The 21,833-nt window shown below is 43.7% G+C and overlaps 2 protein-coding genes and 1 long non-coding RNA gene across 3 annotated transcripts in view; 1 reads left to right on the forward strand and 2 right to left on the reverse strand.

The window, feature by feature from the left end:
* LOC306922264 overlaps positions 1-21,833 on the forward strand; it is a 147,881-nt gene that overhangs the window by 61,731 nt on the left and 64,317 nt on the right. The window lies entirely within an intron of this gene.
* Positions 3,217-7,469, reverse strand: LOC306922127 (uncharacterized protein; the record flags this gene model as incomplete). The annotated part of the gene is made up of 7 exons (XM_079499522.1): positions 3,217-3,671; positions 4,985-5,107; positions 5,263-5,334; positions 5,548-5,695; positions 5,780-5,862; positions 6,828-6,893; positions 7,151-7,469. 7 exons carry the CDS (start codon positions 7,467-7,469, stop codon positions 3,388-3,390), a joined length of 1,095 nt encoding a protein of 364 aa, XP_079355648.1. The 3' UTR covers positions 3,217-3,387.
* LOC306922128 (uncharacterized protein) overlaps positions 19,592-21,833 on the reverse strand; it is a gene marked incomplete at both ends in the record, with an annotated part of 46,365 nt that continues 44,123 nt past the window's right edge. The window contains 2 exons of the mRNA XM_079499523.1: positions 19,592-19,972; positions 21,338-21,652. Coding sequence (XP_079355649.1) covers positions 19,592-19,972; positions 21,338-21,652 — 696 coding nt within the window. The remainder of the gene's footprint in view (positions 19,973-21,337; positions 21,653-21,833) is intronic.

Here is a 21,833-nt window from a genome sequence, read left to right on the forward strand (position 1 = left end):
TCACATATGAGCCCCCCCTCCCCTCATGATGCAGGCAACTGCCTGTTCTGCCTGATGGGAGGGCCGGCCCTGCTGGTATGTGAAATACTGCAATGTATGTAACATAGACAGTCTAGGGCTATAATTGATCACATCTGCCTTGTGCAACAATTTTTTTTTATGAAGCCTAAAAGAAATTCAAACTTTGTATTCATATGTTCAACATCAAACACAATTGTTAATCGCAAACATTTGTATGACAATGAATGGTCAACTTAACATGTTGTAATGGTGACACAGCCCTAGTTTCTACTACAGCCACATGTAATCCAGGTACGTACCGTGTGGAGCCTTCCGCCGCTCAGGTTGAAGATAGCTGGTATTAATAGAGCCACGTAGGTTGTCCCGAGCACCGTACGCCTCGTAATCTCAGGGAGATTGTTCGTTGGCACCGTTATACGTTTCAGCTCAGCCGAGCAGACACTCTTATTACCAGCCCTCTCCTGAAGACTGCATCCAAGGTCACCGTCTGACACCAAGGTCACATGATCAACCTGTAAGACACAGTCATACACCAACGTTACACTGTTTATCCAGATTTTATACATTGTAGAAATAACATAATTTAAAACGTTATATTTCCCGCACAGGTTTAGTTCTGATGTGTTAATTTAAAGCTGTAGTTCCGGTCATTTGGTGGTGGTGGGGTGTGTGTGTGTGTGTGTGTGTGTGTGTGTGTGTGTGTGTGTGTGTGTGTGTGTGTGTGTGTGTGTGTGTGTGTGTGTGTGTGTGTGTGTGTGCGTGCGCGCACGTGCGTGTGTGTGTGTGAGTAAATTATTATTCTTTTTTGGGGTTTCCTAAAATATATTATTTCAATAGATTAAGGAAATTAAACATCCTACTATAAATGCGCCATGCACGTCTCATGTGTGTCTGTGTGTGTGTACGGTTGTAATGCACGTAACTCGAGAACCGTTCGCCCCACCGACTTCACATTCGACACACGTGTGTATTTTTTGAGAGACGCAGCAAAGCAGCAGTTGGAGTTACACAGTTACTGATACAAAGCAGTGTTGTTTTTGGCAGCAAATTTCTATTTTAGTTTTAGTCACTTGAATAGTTTTCATTTAGTTTTAGTCACTTGAATAGTTTTCATTTAGTTATAGTCACTTGAATAGTTTTCATTTAGTTTTAGTCACTTGAATAGTTTTCATTTAGTTATAGTCACTTGAATAGTTTTCATTTAGTTTTAGTCACTTGAATAGTTTTCATTTAGTTATAGTCACTTGAATAGTTTTCATTTAGTTTTAGTCAGATTTTAGTCACCTGGAATGTTTTAGTGTTAGTCTAGTTTCAGTCGACTAAATATCATACGATTATAGTCGACTAAATCTACAGTTGATTTAGTCGACTAAAATGCATTTTGGCGGGCCTTGATGCTTGCAACCAAGTTTTAAATGACTTATAGCGTGTGAAAACGTGTACGTCACCAAGAGGAGGGCGGCGTCTGAAAAGCTAGGGACGGCCCTCTCGTGGGCATTACATTCTAGCCCACATCACTCAGAATAGAGTGACGGTGGTATGTTTTTGTAAATATTGAGCACGTTCTTGGCGACAACATAGTGAACCAACACCAGGATGGATAGAAAGAACATTACAAGGACAAGGAAAATATTGACAACAACAAACATGGCTGTGCTTAGATACTTTGTTGAACATTATGTCTCTGCGCCCGTGCGCCGTACAGCCGAGATCCAATCCAATCCAGACAAGCATGGCGGCCGCTACCACGTGACACATATGTTGACGCCCCCTCCAGGAGATTTTGGTACACACTATACTGGATCTCTTGTCCACTAGTCCCCATATCCTAGCATTTTAGTCTAGTTTTTATTTGCTGACGGAAATTGTCAATATATTTAGTCTTAGTTTTAGTCATCATAGCTTAGTCCTCATTTCGTTTTCATTTAGTTTTCGTCAGTGAAAAAAGGTAGTCGACGGACGTTTTTCCTCTTAGTTTTAGTCGACAAAATCAACACTGCCCTACAGGGTCCTTAGATTAACTACAGGGTGTGACAGGAACTTTATTTATTTTTTACATGAACCACTTCAACCCTATAGCATCTCTATTCTGAGCGGAACATTAGCCGAAAGTATAGCAGATCTACAAGCTCACAGCTCCTCGCAATGTGAGGCGTTGTGAGCTGGTATAGATCTGCTATTTTCCGACAAAGACATTTGGTGTAGAACTAAATCTTTGTAAACTGTGCCTCCCTCCTCCAGCTCTGTGATCCTTCCATTAGAAATGGATTCCATCTGTCCGTGAAAAATTACATGACAATAATTCACATATACTGAACTTAGGTATTATTTTTCCTCATATCTTTGCTGCCAGGCAGAAACCTTGTAGGCCTATCTCCATATTTTGTTTGATTTCGTTTTTTTGTATATAAATGAATGTCCTAGTTCACACTTCATCAGCGTTGCAGTCCCGTCCCCTACCAGGGACCAGGAAATGATTCCCCGTTCATTTTCCTCATAGACATTTCAAAAAGTATTTATTTAAAGACCTTTTAAGCCTCGTACAAAGCCAACTCGAGTTGTGAGAAATCATGACAACAAACACAATTTTTCGGGCCTAACAAATAATTAGAAAGAAGAAGAAAACGGAAGGTTAGAACACTTTTTTTTGTTGTTTTTCTTCTTTGTAATTATTTGTTCGGCCCAAAATATTGTGTTTATTGTCATGATTTGTCACGACTCGAGTTGGCTTTATACGTCGCTTAAAAGGTCTATAAATAAATACTTTTTGAAATGTCTATGAGGAAAATGAACGGGGAATCATTTCCTGGTCCCTGGTAGGGGGCGGGACTGCGACGCTCTATGACAATGGCATGCAAAAGTAGTTAAAATAGCAGATCTACAAGTTTGCCCGAGCGGCGATGATTGCCATCTTTGAAAGAACAACAATAATACATTAAAAGCATTAACAAAAAGCGTGTGACTAAATAATAATGACATTGGATGCATTTGGAACAGTGAAAACTAACAGATCATTAGAATTCTAGATGAATTATTATAGTAGTAAACATACAATAAACAGACAATAGTGCTTTTGAATATGTGTTTATTCACATTGAGTTGCAGTATCAGTGTTACATGTACACTCTATAAAGTAATGGTACTGGTATCAGTGTTACATGTACACTCTATAAAGTATAAAGTAGTGGTACTGGTATCATTGTTACATGTACACTCTATAAAGTAATGGTACTGGTATAAGTGTTACATGTACACTCTGTAAAGTAATGGTACTGGTATCAGTGTTACATGTACACTCTATAAAGTAATGGTACTGGTATCAGTGTTACATGTACACTCTATAAAGTAATGGTACTGGTATCAGTGTTACATGGAATAGACCAGAACACCACTCCATGTGCTGTAGTTGTTTGAGTTATCATAGAGCCTGTACCCAGAAGGTAGTCTCATGTCAACGGTGTCTCCCTCCTCCAGCTCTAGGATCATTCCATTAGAAATGGATTCCATCTTTCCATGATTGTTGTATCCATAGTTCCACATGAGACGCTGATCATTTTTATACATTGTGATAACCACAGTCTCTGATGATCTATTGAGAGCTGCAGTGAACCTGAAGTCATAAAGTCCTTTAACAGGAGATGTGAAGATTCCTATGTAGAGAACACACATGCATGCACATACGCACAAATATACGCGCACACACACACACACACACACACACACACACACACACACACACACACACACACACACACACACACACACACACACACACACACACACACACACACACACACACACACACACACACACACACACACACACACACACACGTAGAATCAGAGAGAAGAACACCTGGCATACTGGAGTGGACTTCACCACTTTTCAACCCGTCTTCACGTAATAAGTCCTCAATAATAATCATGATAAAACCACCATTCTTTTCTACTCAGTCTGTGTCTCATAGGAGGGCTGTGGGCAGTTCGGAAACCCGTCCACCAGTGACATCATCGTTTTTTAAACAAGATGTTTTTTACTAAAATGTTTAGATTTTTATCATCGTGAGAACGATGGCTTCCTTTTTCGCATTGCAACTTTTCAAGACTAGAAAGCCTACAGTTTCTGTTAGCTTGGATTCCCCATTGATGATGTCACTGGTGGACGGTTTCTAAACTGCCCACAGCCCTCCTATGAGACACAGACAGAGTAGAAAAACAATTGTGCCATTTTATCATGATTATTATTGAGGACCTATTATAAAGATAGGTTGAAAAGTGGTGAAGTGGTCCTTTAATACTTACCTTATTATACCTTTAACAAGAGCTTGTGACTAAATAATAACTACATTGGATCCATTGAATAGACAACTTATTTTCCCCCATTTCCTGAAAAGTTTTGGACATTTATTGGGTGGGTGGGTTTTTGGTTATGGGGTTGGGTGGGTGGGTTTAGGGTTATGGGGTTGGGTGGGTGGGTTTTTGGTTATGGGGTTGGGTGGGTGGGTTTTTGGTTATGGGGTTGGGTGGGTGGGTTTAGGGTTATGGGGTTGGGTTTAGGGTTATGGGGTTGGGTGGGTGGGTTTTTGGTTATGGGGTTGGGTGGGTGGGTTTAGGCTTATGGGGTTGGGTGGGTGAGTTTTTGGTTATGGGGTTGGGTGGGTGGGTTTAGGGTTATGGGGTTGGGTTTAGGGTTATGGGGTTGGGTGGGTGGGTTTTTGGTTATGGGGTTGGGTGGGTGGGTTTTTGTTTGTCTTGTGAGTTTGGTTTTCTTTTTGTTGTTTTCCAGAAAACTTTTTTACTACTGATATCTATCTTCCTGTGACATTCCTTCAATTAAAAATATGTTAAAATACAAGGTTTCCATCTGACCGTGACATTATGTACTGTAATTGTGTAATTAGTTGGTGAGAGCTAATTATTATGCATTAATAAAGTTATTTAACATGAGTTTAATCACCACCTACCTGTGGATGGATTGTAGGCGTTGCCGAGGTTAGTGAAGACCTTCTTATAGACCAGAGTGGTTAAGGAACCAAATGGTCCAACAGAGTTACTCAAACCAACAGAGAAGGCAATCTGTGGCTTGTCTGTCAACACAGGAACATTACATAACTGTTTATAATATTATTAAAGCATTAATGATACTATCAGCCCTACTATATTAAAGCCCCATAATACTTATGATAATGTTGTTGTTTTTTTAATATAATGCTTAACAACATATTTGATAATATGTACTTACTCCACAGTTCCTGCACCTTGTTGTCAGTGTCAGCGAGCCTGTTCTCTACGGTGGACAGCTGAGCAAGCTGGGCTGAAATCAACAACATTCATATTAAATCAGCCATAAATCCACCTGTAGTTTAATTTGAGTAGATCAACTATACAATCAATAACATGAACAACTAACTATTCTCCAAGCATCAAATGAAGTAATTAAAATGAATTGAACACTAAAGTAAGTCATTGTTTCATCACTGTCCTCTCCTGCCTGCATCCACTGAACATCATGTTGTTCTATTATTACCTTCACTTTCCTTCTTCAAGGCCTCCACACTGGTCTCACTGCTGCTCAGTCTGGTCTCTAGAACCTGGACCTGGTCATCAGTGGTACCCAGTCTGGTCTCTAGAACCTGGACCTGGCCATCAGTGGTACCCAGTCTGGTCTCTAGAACCTGGACCTGGTCATCAGTGGTACCCAGTCTGGTCTCTAGAACCTGGACCTGGTCATCAGTGGTACCCAGTCTGGTCTCTAGGACCTGGACTTCGGTCTCACTGCTGCTCAGTCTGGCCTGAAGGTCTTCCCGCTCTTTCTCAGCGGCGCTCAGTTTGGCAGCCATTTCTGAAGAGAACAAAATGATTACATTTAGTAATAGAGATTAGTAAATGTTATTGGCCCGGTTTCCCAAAGGACACATGGTGTAAGAGGTATGGTGTAGCACATGCTCAGATGCCCTCTAGGCCAGGGGTTCTCAACGTTTTTGGCCGGGGACCCCCGGAAATGCTTTGGCAATGTCTCGGGACCCCCGCCCCGCCCCCTCCCGACCCCCAATATAAATTGACTGCTACAATAACCTTAAACCATTTTGGGCGGGAACCCCTTTTGGTGTTTTAAGCATTGTTATAATTTAGCTATTTAAAAATAGCAGATCTACAAGCTCATAGCGCGCCACCGAGTGGCGCGCTACGAGCTTGTAGGTCTGCTATCGCGACCCACGGGTTGAGAACCCCTGCTCTAGGCCACACACAGAAGCCTGTGAACATAGACATTCCGTGCATAGATGTGCCACGCAATGGTAGGCCTCAGGCCTACCATTCTGAAATTTAATTTAATAATATTTGGACTGCTGGACAGCTGACAGTAGGCTCTCTTTACTCTTATATAAAATATATATATATTTTTTTTTAAGTAAAGAGAGCCTACAGGTAGACCTGAGGCCTACCAATGCATGGCACATCAATGCACGGAATGTCTATGTTCACAGGCTTCTGTGTGCGGCCTAGAGGAGCAACTGAGCATGTGCTACACCATACCTCTTACACCATGTGTCCTTTGGGAAACCGGGCCATTATCACCACAGCATCTATTCTCAGAAAAAGAAAAATAATAATTTAAGGCCAAACTAAAGTAATTTTCTATTCTCCAAGCATCAAATGAAGTAATTAAAATGTATTATTACTATATTAAATTAAGATGTTTTTTCCTCTCCTGCCTGCAGCCACTGAACATCATGGTGTTCTGATTACCTTGACTGTCCTTCTTCAAGGCCTCCACACTGGTCTCACTGCTGCTCAGTCTGGTCTCACTGCTGCTCAGTCTGCTGTGAAGGTCTTCCAGCTCTTTCTCAGCGGCACTCAGTTTGGCAGCCATTTCTGAAGAGAAGGAAATCACAGCAAAACTTTTACACATTTTAAAACACACACACACACACACACACACACACACACACACACACACACACACACACACACACACACACACACACACACACACACACACACACACACACACACACACACACACACACACACACACACACACACACACACATCAGCCCTTATCTTCTTTAACTTGAACTTCTAACACAAATAATGAATCACACTTTGCACACAAGAAAAGCATTCCTGACCTGCATTCTCCTTGGCCATCCGTTCCATCTCGTACTTGGTGATGCCCAGCTCCAACCGAAGATCACTCACGGAGTCCCTCTGCTTCTCCACCTCTCCCTCCACGTTGTTCAGGCTCTGTCTCTGTTCCACCATGGTGGCTCCCAGGTTGAGCACCATGCCTCTCAACTTCTCCAGTTCGGTACAAAGGTCGGGTTGTAAGAGGGTGGCTGGTTCTGCGCCGTTGCCTCTCTCCCTTCCCGACCCCCCTGAGTCTCCCTGAGCTCGGACCTCAGAGAGACACATGAACAGCAGAACCAGCAAAGCTCCAGCAGCCTTCATTCTGGATGCAGAGTGGAGATACTGAAGACACTGTGTGGTGCACTCGTCTTTTATACTCTCATACCCTCGTAGACTAGCGTTGGACACGTCACAGTGCCCAGTGGAAAGTTAATCTACAAGCTGGACATGCACTAAATAAAGTCAAGGACGGTCTGATAAGTTCAACATGTGCTTCACGATTAGACGCGTGGAAAGGACGCCCTGGCTCTGAAATAAGTGTCTGTGTGAACATGTTTTAAGTAATCAGCTGGTGTTTTTCTGCAGTGATGTGAGGGCACTGAGTGTGACATGTTCAGGTACTGGAAAGTATCCATACAAAAATAGATATTCTTATGAACCCGCTCAACTGTTTACTGTTCCTGCAATCCTTAATCTTCCCAGGGACCAGCCTCTTTCTCTCTGTCGCTGTGTGTGTGTGTGTGTGTGTGTGTGTGTGTGTGTGTGTGTGTGTGTGTGTGTGTGTGTGTGTGTGTGTGTGTGTAGGCCTGTTTACCTGTAGACCAAAACGAGCCTGCTTATCTACAGTGCGTGCGCACACACACACACACACACACACACACACACACACACACACACACACACACACACACACACACACACACACACACACACACACACACACACACACACACACACACACACACACACACACACACACACACGGAGCCTGCTTATAGGCTAGACTTAGAAGTAATATACTGTATATATATATATATATAATTATTATTTTTTCAGCCATATGACAATAGCAGATCTACAAGCTCACAATGGGTTGCGAACTTGCGATGCATTGTGAGTGAGCTTGTAGATCGGCTATTTTCAAATGATCTTTAACAGATTTTGAACTTGTGGAATGAGACATTCTGCACAATGAGTACTTTTACTTTTGGTACTAAGTATATTTTTGATGCTGATACTTTTGTACTTTTACTCAAGTACATATGGGACTATGGCACTCTCTTAAACACGCACGCACGCACGCACGCACGCAGTCAGGCACGTGCAGGGGGGGGGGGGGGGGGCTAGGGGGGCTTGAGCACCTGCCCTTTTGCAGAATGTGCCCTTTCTCAAAAAAAAGAAAAGTTTTATTTTTTTATTTTTTTTTATTTTTTTTGAGGGAAAGGGCAAAACAATTATTATTTTTTGCCACATAAGGAGATGTGTGTGTGTGTGTGGGGGGGGGGGGGTGGTGGTGTGGGGGCCCAATACGAGCTTATGTGGTGGCCAATAAGGGCTTGTGGGGGGGGGGGCAATAAGGGCTTGTGTGGGGGGAAAATAAGGGCTTGTGTGGGGGGGCAATAAGGGCTTGTGTGGGGGGCCAATAAGGGCTTGTGTGGGGGGCCAATAAGGGCTTGTGTGGGGGGCCAATAAGTGCCATTGGCCCTTCAAGACGAACATTTGACAAGTAATGATAAATGCCACTATCATAATGAATTATCTTTGAATCTGCCATCAGTCAGTTTTAGTTTCAGACTAATGAGAACATATTGCTTATTTTACTGTCCAATGACATGAAATGGCACAAGGGAAGGACTCCACAAAAAGACCACCCCCAAAAATCGGCGCGCGTTACGCGCGCCCACACATGTGCCCTTTTTTGGAGTTTGAGCCCCTGCCCCACTAGTGCTCTCTGCACGCACGCACGCACGCACGCACGCACGCACGCACGCACGCACGCACGCACGCACGCACGCACGCACGCACGCACGCATCCAATCTTGCAAACCTATTTTGCAAGGTCAATAGGTCATTAAGCTAAACGTTTTGGGATATAACAAACATAGCCGATTTACAAACTCACAGTAGACAAACTTGCTGATCTACAAGCTCACAGTAATCAATCTTCAAGCCGATCTACAAGCTCACAGTTGTCATAATATAAGATGCGGTGCCTTGTGAGCTTGTAGATCTGCTATTTTGACCAGCCTACTTTAGCACGGCAGTAGTAGTATTAAATAGCAGTATTAAATATGGCATTTAATTTTTATTGTGTGTGAAAAGATTAATAAAATATTTCCACACAACAGAGATGAAATAATAAAAGTTACATTATTTGACAATGTTGAGAAATTAATGTTTCTGATCCAATCACCTGCTACTAACTAGATCACACCTGTAAATAACATTATAATTGTATTTATCACCCTGTAAATAACTTGAACCACTTGAAACCCAGCATCCCTATTATGGAGGAACATTCGCCAAAATAGCCGATCTACAAGCTCACACCGCCTTGCAACGTGACACATTATGAGCTGGTAGATCTGCTATTGTTGGCACAGAGATATTGGGCCCCGTCTTGCTCCACCCCTTATTCCTAAACTTATTTTGCCATTTTTTACCATTTTAAAACATTTTAAAATAGTTCAACGAGCCGATCTACATCGACACATTATGAGCTTGCAGATCAACTATTTGAACTATTTTAAAAATGTTTAAAAATGGTAAAAAAATAAAAAAGGCAGATAAGGATAATGGGTAAGGGGTGGAGCCAGATGTAGCAGTTGGTGTAGATGGAACCAGAACCCACCAGTACAGCAACTCAGCACTTTTTATTAAACATTGTTAAACAGAATTAAGTGATGTTGATGAATTCCACATATTAGTATTCCAGCATTCAGCTTGTGTCACGCCCCCCCCCCCCTGAACTAGAGAACACAACCGGTGCACTGTGTGTGTGTGTGTGTGTGTGTGTGTGTGTGTGTGTGTGTGTGTGTGTGTATAAATATATATATAAAAAAATAACCCATACCCGAGGCAGGGTTGGCAAAAGGGCCTTTCTGTGTGGAGTTTGCATGTTCTCTCCGTGTCCCCTAGGGTAGATACCCTCACAAAAAAGATGCAGTAATCCTGGTCTCTAAACTGCCTCCCCCTGGCCAGCCGGGGCACCTGATGGAGGGGAAAGGAACTGGTTGGAATAACGTGTTCCTTCCACACGCTACGTCCAACCAGGGAAACTCCCCCCTGTCAGGTGTAAAAGGAGCAACTTAGACACTCGGGCATGAAGGAAGCATGAGTTCAAGTCTGTTGCTCTCCCCATGTCCCCCATATATGGGGACTAGGTTGGCGGAGGGTGTGTAGAGCCCTAGTAGAGCCCAGAATCACATTAGATAATTGACACAGGGGTGAAAAAAATCATGGGATACAATTTAAATAAAAAAAATAAATGAATCCACAAAAGTAGTGAGCCCGCCGCTGTAACATGGAACTTTTGTGCTGCTGGCGTAGTGATAGGCCTACTAGACACAAAACAAAATAGTCCCATGTCACTGACAAGAGGTAAAAGTTGAAATCAAGTTGCTCTGTATGGTAGAAATGGGTCAATATCAATGACTATAGTGCTGTGGATTCATTTATTTTTAATGTGTGGCCCCCAGACTTTAATCAAAGCAACAGTTTGAAGCTTGTAGATCTGCTACTTTTGAATTCTGAGAAGTAAGTTTGTACATTTGAGTTTTCCACACAGGAGATAGACATTAATTTTAGATTAATCTTATGCATGTGTCTGCTACTACAGTTACTGCTAAAATGTGACCAAATTTGACTGAGGGACTACCATTGGATTTGTTTTGTTTTTCCATGTCATATGAAAGCAGGGAATCATAGCTTGAAATCGACATTTGTTGTTCAGTTTGACCCACCAGTTTGAGATATGGCTTATAGAGTAATGTCTTGCAGAAAACAGCGAGGTGAGAAAACAGGCTTGAAAGGTTCACTTATGTGGTCTCTAACATTATACCTAGCTACATGTTTAAGCATTTATTTCATATTTACATTTACATGCTGGAATTTGCACGATGGCACGATTGTTTGTGGCAGCGGTGGCCGAACGGATAGCGGCGCGGTCTTGATACCGGAAGGTTCCCAGTTCGAATCAGCCGTCCGACACGTTAAAATTACCACCGCCGAAGTGCCCTTGAACAAGGCATTGAACCACTACGATGAAATGTGTTCTATGAGCAGGGCCTGGCTGGAAACAAGTTCTTGAGCTTAGCCCAGATACCCTGGGTAAATAGATTTAATTTCATTCATTTCATTTCATTTCATTTCTCAGTCAAATCCGGTCACAAATGTACTTGACCAAAAGTATTCATTATGCAGAATGTCCCATTTCAAATGTTTAAAAAAAACATCTGAAAATAGCAGATCTACAAGCTCACAATGCACCCCAAACACAGTCTGCTGTGCCTGTGTGCTGTGTATGCACCGTTGCTCCATTTTAAATCTAAAGTTGAACCACGTCATTGGAAAGTCAATCAATCAATCAATCTTTATTTGTCACATACATATTTAAAAAAGTAGTATCTTTAAAATGCAGTGAAATGTGTGTAGTGTAGGTCAGCCCCACAGAAGAGATAAGTAAAGCAGTAAAACAGTAAAACAGTAAAAGAGGACTAAAAGCTAAAAATAGAATCTACCATTTTAAAGCACTTCCAACCCTAAAAACAACAAGACTGTAATAAATAACAACAACCGGTCGGTCATTGGTCCGTCAGAGTGAATGGATCATCTCATCCGCTGCAGCTGTGTGTGGATTTACAAGCCGCACGCGCACACACACGCACACACGCACACACACACACACACACACACACACACACACACACACACACACACACACACACACACACACACACACACACACACACACACACACACACACACACACACACACACACACACACACACACACACACACACACACACACACACACACACATACGGCGAGTGGTGGGACTGCATGCACTCAAAAACGTTTTATATTAAATTAAATTAATATCATGAATAAATTATAAACTGTTTTTTGATTAAAGAAAAAAAATCTTCTCTTTTGGGGGTCCCTGGTACAACACATGTTCAGATGGGGGTCCCTGTTACAACACATGTTCAGATGGGGGTCCCTGGTACAACACATGTTCAGATGGGGGTCCCTGGTACAACACATGTTCATAATTCAGATATCCAGATGGGGTCCCTGGTACAACATAATGTTCAGATGGGGGTCCCTGGTACAACATATTAATGTTCAGATGGGGGTCCCTGGTACAACATAGTGTTCAGATGGGGGTCCCTGGTACAACATAATGTTCAGATGGGGGTCCCTGGTACAACATAATGTTCAGATGGGGGTCCCTGGTACAACATAGTGTTCAGATGGGGGGGTCCCGTATAGTTACTACACTACAAGGAAGTACTGTAAGAATGTGCTTCATGCATTTGATGTCGACACCCACATATGGTCCAAACCCAGGGTTTATGGGACTGTTCCAGAAGAGAGGGCCTTCCACTCAGCCTGTGGCTTGGAGAAGGTGATGTTTATCTATGGAGGTTGGACACAGACAGTTGGATGTTGGATCAATGACATCCAGTTGGACACCACCACGATGGTCTGGGCTTATATTAACCCCAGAGGAACTCAACCTGCTCCATACGGTCAATCTTCCACCATCATCGGGACAAAGATGTCGATACGTGGAAATTCAGTCCAGAGACCTTCTCCTGGAAGAAGGTTGAGTCCAAGGGGAAACACCCATTTAGGATGAAGGACATGTGCTGTTGCATGCTGGGAGATCGTGTCATCCTATTTGGAGCAGACAACAAGCCAGGTGAATTGTATGTCTTAGAGTTCAGTCCTAGCCTCAAGACATTATGTAAGCTATCAGTTATTCGATACCGTCTGAAAACGTCTGGACTCCCACACAACATCAGGTGGGAACTGGCAAACATGACTGACTTAAATGCCCAGTGGCAAATATGAATCAAGATGAAACTATATAGCACCTGCTAGTTGATTGTCAGAGGTCTAGAGATGCATGGGGGAAAATGTCACAGATCGTTTTTGAGTGGTGTAAACTAGTTCGTTTACGTGTCTGTCTGTCTGTCTGTCTGTCTGTCTGTCTGTTCGTACCAAAATGAGCATGGTTGCTACGGTCACCCAGTTCACCCGGGTGTGATTTCATTACGTCAGACATTACGTCAGACCACAGCTGATCAGGCTATATAAGACCTTACACCACTCAGTTCACACGGGTGTGATTTTTTTTTAAATAAATGCCACTCATAATGTTGCAATGTATGGAGTTTTTAATGAGAAAATGCCTGCTATGGAGCCGGTTATTTGCACTGTGGTCAACAAGTTATGGAACACCAGATGTTCCATGGTAATCCACCAGGAGGCCATCTCTGGAGAGGTGGTCTTTAACCCATTTTGGGCGGGAACCCCTTTTGGTGTTAGCATTATGTTATGCTTTAGCTATTGAAAAATAGCAGATCTACAAGCTCATAGCGCGCCACCGAGTGGCACGCTACGAGCTTGTAGGTCTGCTATTTTTGAAAAATCAAACAACTGACATAGAAACATAGATTTTTCAGAAAACTGTCAGGATGTAGAAGACATTTTTAGAATCTGATCTCAGGTCAAAATGGGTTAAACAACTTCAAAGCTTTGCGCCTGATTTCTTTTTTCTGTTACTGATTTCTTTTTTTTCTGATTTTTTTTTTCTGATTTAGATTTTTTTCTGATTTTGTTTTTCTTTTTACGGACCAAACCCCCTTGAGATATGGTATATGTCCAGCTGGTTTGGCAATCGAACTGTGAAATACAAATCTCAAATAAATAGGCGAGATCAAAGCGTGTCGCCACTCTCTTACTATTCCACTCTGGGTATGTATATAGCTATACCTATTTATTCAGCAGATCCCTGAACGAGGTCTTTGACCGAAAACGTTGCCTAAATAAAGTGTTCGTATTGCACACTCTCTGATTCTGTACACTGCAACAGACCCATACATGCTAATGCTAACATGCTAATGCTAACATGCTAAGGCTCCATTTGGTTCGGGAACCCACTTTGAGAACCACTGGCTCATGAGGACCCAAGACGTTGCTATACAGGACAGCAACGGTGTGTGCAATATTAGTAACAGGAAGTATAACAATGAGCACAGGAAATCCAAGGAGAGTCAGACAGGAAGTGGCTTTATTCCAGCACGGTCCAATCACATCCGTTTGCAACTCGTACCTCAGGAAGTGTCACACTGTGTCAACCAATCAGATACCGTCGTAATTGATGTACGTTCCTTTACGCACAAATCCACCAATCATATACCATCATTTGTGCACAAATTAACCAATCGTATTGCGTCATCATTTACGAATAAATGTACCAGTCATATACCATCATGTAAGCATAAACAGTCCTCGTTTATCATCACCAGGTACCGTCAATGTATAGTTCTCATATCACAGATGCTATAGTAATAAAATAGATTATATACACACACACACACACACACACACACACACACACACACACACACACACACACACACACACACACACACACACACACACACACACACACACACACACACACACACACACACACACACAGAGTGGTGGAAAGTAACTAATTAGTTTACATTTAGGCCTACTTAAAGGGACACTTAAATATATCGCTGCTGTCAGGAGGAAACCTCCCAAGTCCATTTATGAGGTTTTTAAAGTTACGTAATGGGAACACCCTCAACTCCATTGGACCCTCTTTATCTGCTAAAGCAACTAAATCCAACACCTCTCCACCTCTCAAACTGTCTGCTAAAGCAGCCAACTGTACCTCTCTCCCTCTCATGGAAGTAATTGACAATACATAAAGTCACAACACCAACTTTGATGAGGCTGTATTGCTTTGTTTTCAAAATATAAGGTTTTCTCAATTTCCTGAAAAAAATATATTTTTCATTTCCTGAAAAATGAACATTTTGGAGTTGGGTAGTTTCTTCCCGACAGCAGAGATATGTTAATGACAGTATGCGACCCATTGTGAGCTTGCTATCTGCTATTTTAAAAAGATTTGTATGAATTGGAAAACTTGAAATGGGACATTTGTGTGTGTGTTTGTGTGTGTGTGTGTGTGTGTGTGTGTGTGTGTGTGTGTGTGTGTGTGTGTGTGTGTGTGTGTGTGTGTGTGTGTGTGTGTGTACAGCATATCATATAATCACATAAATAAGCCCTTCCGTATACATACAAACAACCTTATTAAACTTTAAAAGAACAAATACTTTTTTTTTTTCCTATCAATTAATTCTTGAATTCATGAAGATTTTGATTATTTATTTTTTGTCACATTTCCAATTAAATATTCCCGTAGTGGGAATAGGTATAATGTGCAATAGACTCACCGACACACACACACACACACACACACACACACACACACACACACACACACACACACACACACACACACACACACACACACACACACACACACACACACACACACAATGGCAGCGTAAACGCAGCAACCTGCTGAGCAGCTAGTGGGGGTTCAGTGTCTTGCTCAAGGACACTTCGACAGTAACACTGGGGGAGCCCACAGGGATCGGAACCAGGAACCTTCCAATTCCCAAGAGGCCACTCTATACCTCCTGATCCACTGCCACCACAAGTAAATAATGTGCCAAGCTTAGCAACAGAAACACTATATATATAGATTTGTTTTCATATATACAGAAGCATGGTATTCCTGCTAGGACTGTGGCACCAACGGTGCCCATGGTGGACTATATGCGTGGCAGGGGCGTCCTCTTCCCTGACCACCATGGGGTGTCCTCTTCCCTGAGCCAGGCCTAAACCTGACCGCATACAATACTACTACTACTAATAATAATAATATTGGATCACAATATTGGATCACATATGCGAAAAGATGAATAAAAATACAAACTTTGTGAATTCAAGACTTCATGGGGCGAGGAATTGATAGAAACAAAATCATCGTGGGGTGAACTTTGCTTCGCTCGTGTACCTCGGAGGGCGTGGCTATATATGCAGGGATTCCTTCCAACCAAGATTCTGGGTTCAAAACAACGATATCGTACATTAAGTAATGCAGTCAACAATGGCGAAGATGCATGTCTCACGCAGAGATCAAATACAGTATTATGTTTATCAAGAAGATATGCTAAATATAAAATGTCATGCATTTAGTAAGAATGCCTCCAAGGTCCTCGTTGCACGTCCCACTGGAAGGAGACAACGCGGGCAGACCATGAAGAACCAGATGAGGGGGGATTATATCTCTAAACTGGCCCTGGAACGTCTCGGGATCCCCCCAGGAGGAAGTTACTAAGTCTGGAGCTCTCTGCTGGGGGCTGTTGCTCCCGCGACCCGACTCTGGATAAGCGGTTGAAGACTGATTGATGGATGGATAGTTATCAAATGTACATATACAAAAACAATGATATGCTCTGATACGTATGAAATGTCTTGCAGTGAACAAAATATATGCTAACAGGAATACAAGTTGAGGTTAACAAGTTGACGTGTGTCTGTTATGGAAAGTTATTAGTATAAAAGTGCTGTATGCTGCTGCTAACCCTGCCAATTTAAAATGTTAATAAAATGAAATAATTTCAAATGACTTATTCTCGCACGACTCAGTAATACGTATGAAATAGGGCTTGGTTAAAACAGCGGACGGTGAATTGTGTATTTGTGGCCAAATTTGACTGAGGGACTGCCATTGGATCTTTTTGAATTTTCGTTTTTCCATGTGATATGAAAGCAGGGAATCATAGCTTCAAATTGACATATTGGTTGTTCAGTTTGACCCACCAGTTCAGGAGATATGGCTTATAGAGTAATGTCTTGCAGAAAACAGCGAGTTGAGAAAACGGGCTTAGCTTGAAAGGTTCACTTCTGCGGACTCTAATATTACACCTAGTAGCTACAGCAATTTTTTTACATATCGATTTCAGCTCTGATATCTATATTTCAGACATGCTCTATAGTATGTTAAGAGTCTGCCTGTGCTATTAACTCATTTTGGATGACATAAATAAATTCCGTTTTTCTCCTCTGGTGAAAAGCTGGAGGTTGCACGATGGCAGGCTCTCAGTGAATTCTGGTCACATTTTTCTGTTTTACTAAAGAGCTGGAGAGACAGGGAGACTCTCCCTGTTACTGAAAAAACACTCTGCAGCAGTGGTTTTCAACCAGTGGTCCGGGGACCACCAGTGGGCCTTGAGGGGGTTCCTGGTGGTCCCCAGCTAAATGATGGACAGTTGCTAACCAAATGGGCCCTTATAGAGCTTTAACTCAAGAGTTACATTATTGTTAAACAATCTACATTACTTCATTTACAAGAAGTTTACACAATTAGAGAATGTAGAAATATTGTTATTTTGATCAACATTTGCCTGTTATCTCCTATACCAACAGCATAATAGTGTAGAATAGAATTGTGGACAAAATCTTATCCAATGACAACAAAATATTCCTTAGTTTTGGGTCTGAGAGGCTAAATGTCATCAAATGGTGGTTTCCGTGGCTCAAATGCCCAATCAATAATGGGCCTTGATGTGAAAAGGGTTGAAAACCACTGCTCTACAGCAGGGGTTCTCAACCCGTGGGTCGCGACCCCTCGGGGGGTCGCCAAATTATTTTAGGGGGTCCCCAAATTATTTTCAAAAAAAAAAAAAAAAAAAAAGATTTAGTTTTTTAAAAAAAAATTCACGATTTTTCAAAAATAGCAGACCTACAAGCTCGTAGCGCGCCACTCGGTGGCGCGCTATGAGCTTGTAGATCTGCTATTTTTAAATAGCTAAATTATAACAATGCTTAAAACACCAAAAGGGGTTCCCGCCCAAAATGGTTTAAGGTTATTGTAGCAGTCAATTTATATTGGGGGTCGGGAGGGGGCGGGGCGGGGGTCCCGAGACATTGCCAAAGCATTTCCGGGGGTCCCCGGCCAAAAACGTTGAGAACCACTGCTCTACAGCAATAATTACTAATAATCACAATATAGAGAGTGCATATATTTTAACACAGAAATATCAGCTATACTGCAACCTTTAATAAATTAAGACAGTGAGTTTGTGGAAAGAAAACTTGGTTGGAAAGAACACATTCAGCCATCCATTCCTTTCCAAAAATAAGGAACAAAGTGTGTCTCCCTCCTTGTCAGTTCAATAATGGACACAAACAACTTTGTCTCCAAATAAAGGGATGATTCTGTATTTCAAGGGACAATAAATTGTCAACCCCAGTCTGTCTATATAGCCTACATCTGACCCCGGAGTTGAAGCTCTCTCTCTGCACCACCCAAACAGCAGGGGGCACTCTAACACTGCAGTTTGGCATGATTGGTCCGTCCCCACACATGCATTTGCACACACACACACACACACACATACACACACACACGCACACACGCACGCGCACACACACACCTGTGTCTGAACTACCGCTAACCTGAGAGTACTATGACAGCAAGAGAAAAGGAGAGGGAGGAAATTGAAAGAGAGAGAGAGAGAGGTGGCTGTAAGATTAACTGTGTCTGTTAAGACACAGACAGAAGATTGGGGTGGGGGTGGGGGGGGGGGGGGGGGGGGGTGGCAGGCAGCCAGGGGGCGCACTCGGGTTGATAACGCAGAGGGAGGCGTGTCCTAACTAAAGCTAAAACAATTAAAGGGACACGTTCAGTACATACTGTGCAAATCAGTACAACGGTTGATTATTTAGTGGTCCTTGCACACTCTCTGGCCTATACACACATTTCAAACAACCATTCTGTGTTCCGTCTGTGTTTGATGGCCGCCTCAATGCTTTTCCAATGGAACTCACGTGGTTTGGCCAAACACTTGTGTTTGATTGCCCCCCTCCCCCCATGAAGCACAAGTGTTTTGGCCAAACCACGTGACTTCCATTGGAAAAGCATTGAGGGGGCCATGAAACACAGACAAAACAGAGCACGTTCGTTTGATATGTGTGTACGAAGCCTCAGGCTGCGCCGCTCACACTGTCGAAACAGGTGTTCTGTCTCTGTTCTGGGGGCAGAACAGCTCGCAATTCCTTTTCAATGGGAGTCACGTGGTTTTGACGAAACAGCTTTGCTTGATGGCTCTGTTTTGCCCTCCTCCAACATGCATATTGTTCAATCCACAAGCACACTAGTGTAAATCCCATTGGTTCAGCAGAGGAGAGGGGGCGGGGGCTTAATTGACGGAAGTTCGAATCTCCCCGCCCCCCGCCCCATTTAATGTACCTTAATGTGCTAAAACGTGCAACATTAAGCTCCTCCCTGTGGCGGAAAGCGAACAGCCAATGATTGCCCTCGCTAACCGTCCACAGCTCCGCCCTCCTCCGTTCGGTGGGCGGAGCTAAACGACCGGGTCCGTCTCCTCGGGTCGCTAGCGGCGGCGCTGCTGTCCGTTAGCCGGGTTGCTGTGACGACCACAAGCTCCTCCCCCTCCCCCCCGGGAGGAGGCGGGGCGTCGTCCATCCTCCGCTTCCTGCTCCTGTCCGGGGAGGGAGAAACCGATTGACTGCGATGGTGGTGGGGGTGCTGTCCGGGCGTGGCAGCGGAAGGGGAGGGGCCGGGAAATAGGCCCGGCCGAGCCAGAGCGCCGACGCGGCTCACTTCCTCATCCGAGTGCGCGCCAGAGGAGACCGACCGTAGCCAGGAGGCGGAGCCAGAAGCCTCCGGGCCGGCGGTGCGCTGTGGGTCCATTATCCCCTCTGGAGGCTGTACGCTATCAGCTACACTAGATGTAGCCTGTAGGCTATCAGCTACACTAGATGTAGCCTGTAGGCTATCAGCTACACTGGATGTAGCCTGTAGGCTATCAGCTACACTAGATGTAGCCTGTAGGCTATCAGCTACACTAGATGTAGCCTGTAGGCTATCAGCTACACTGGATGTAGCCTGTAGGCTATCAGCTACACTAGATGTAGCCTGTAGGCTATCAGCTACACTAGATGTAGCCTGTAGGCTATCAGCTACACTAGATGTAGCCTGTAGGCTATCAGCTACACTGGATGTAGCCTGTAGGCTATCAGCTACACTGGATGTAGCCTGTAGGCTATCAGCTACACTAGATGTAGCCTGTAGGCTATCAGCTACACTGGATGTAGCCTGTAGGCTATCAGTTATACTCCCAGTAGACTGTAAGCTATAAGCTACACTAGATGTAGCCTGTACGCTATAAGCTACACTAGATGTAGCCTGTACGCTATCAGCTACACTAGATGTAGCCTGTACGCTATCAGCTACACTAGATGTAGGCTGTACACTATCAGCTACACTAGATGTAGCCTGTACGCTATCAGCTACACTGGATGTAGGCTGTAGGCTATCAGCTACACTAGATGTAGCCTGTAGGCTATCAGCTACACTAGATGTAAGCTGTACGCTATCAGCTACACTGGATGTAGCATGTACGCTATCAGCTACACTGGATGTAGCCTGTATGCTATCAGCTACACTAGATGTAGGCTGTACGCTATCAGCTACACTAGATGTAGCCTGTACGCTATCAGCTACACTAGATGTAGCCTGTACGCTATCAGCTACACTAGATGTAAGCTGTACGCTATCAGCTACACTAGATGTAAGCTGTACGCTATCAGCTACACTAGATGAAGCCTGTACGCTATCAGCTACACTAGATGTAACCTGTACGCTATCAGCTACACTGGATGTAGCCTGTACGCTATCAGCTACACTAGATGTAGCCTGTACGCTATCAGCTACACTAGATGAAGCCTGTACGCTATCAGCTACACTAGATGTAACCTGTACGCTATCAGCTACACTGGATGTAGGCTGTACGCTATCAGCTACACTGGATGTAGCCTGTACGCTATCAGCTACACTGGATGTAGCCTGTACGCTATCAGTTACACTAGATGAAGCCTGTACGCTATCAGCTACACTAGATGAAGCCTGTACGCTATCAGCTACACTGGATGTAGCCTGTAGGCTATCAGCTACACTAGATGTAGGCTGTACGCTATCAGCTACACTAGATGTAGGCTGTACGCTATCAGCTACACTGGATGTAGCCTGTACGCTATAAGCTACACTCCCAGTAGACTGTAGGCTATCAGTTACAGTGGATGTAGGCTGTGGGTTTTCTGTTATCCGGGTCGCTTGGTGACTGGAGGTGACCGAGGCTCCTCCCCTGGAGGAGGCGTCGCCGCTGTGGGTGCGGGCGTGGCCCGGCGTGGTGATGACCCGCTGCTGAGGGAGGCGGGGCTTGTACGTGTGAACGCTGCGGGAGCGCTGCAGGAGTGTGGGGGCGGGGCTGCACGGAGGCTCCTCCTCCTCCCCCTGCCGGAGGTCTTCGGTGGAACCTCCTCCTCCTCCCTGATCCACCGAGTCACAGCGCAGGGCCTCCTGGAAGACCAAGACACGCACGTGCGCACACGCACACACACACACACACACGCACACGCACACACACACACGTGTGTGTACGTATGCATGCATGCACAAAAGTGACTAATGAGTTTTTATTGTCATACCGATAAATACTATAGGAAGTTAACGTCTACTATGTTAGTGGACCATTGGGGGG

This window comes from Electrona antarctica (assembly GCF_951216825.1).
Source record: "Electrona antarctica genome assembly, chromosome: 4".
NCBI classification, from domain to species: Eukaryota; Metazoa; Chordata; class Actinopteri; order Myctophiformes; family Myctophidae; genus Electrona; species Electrona antarctica.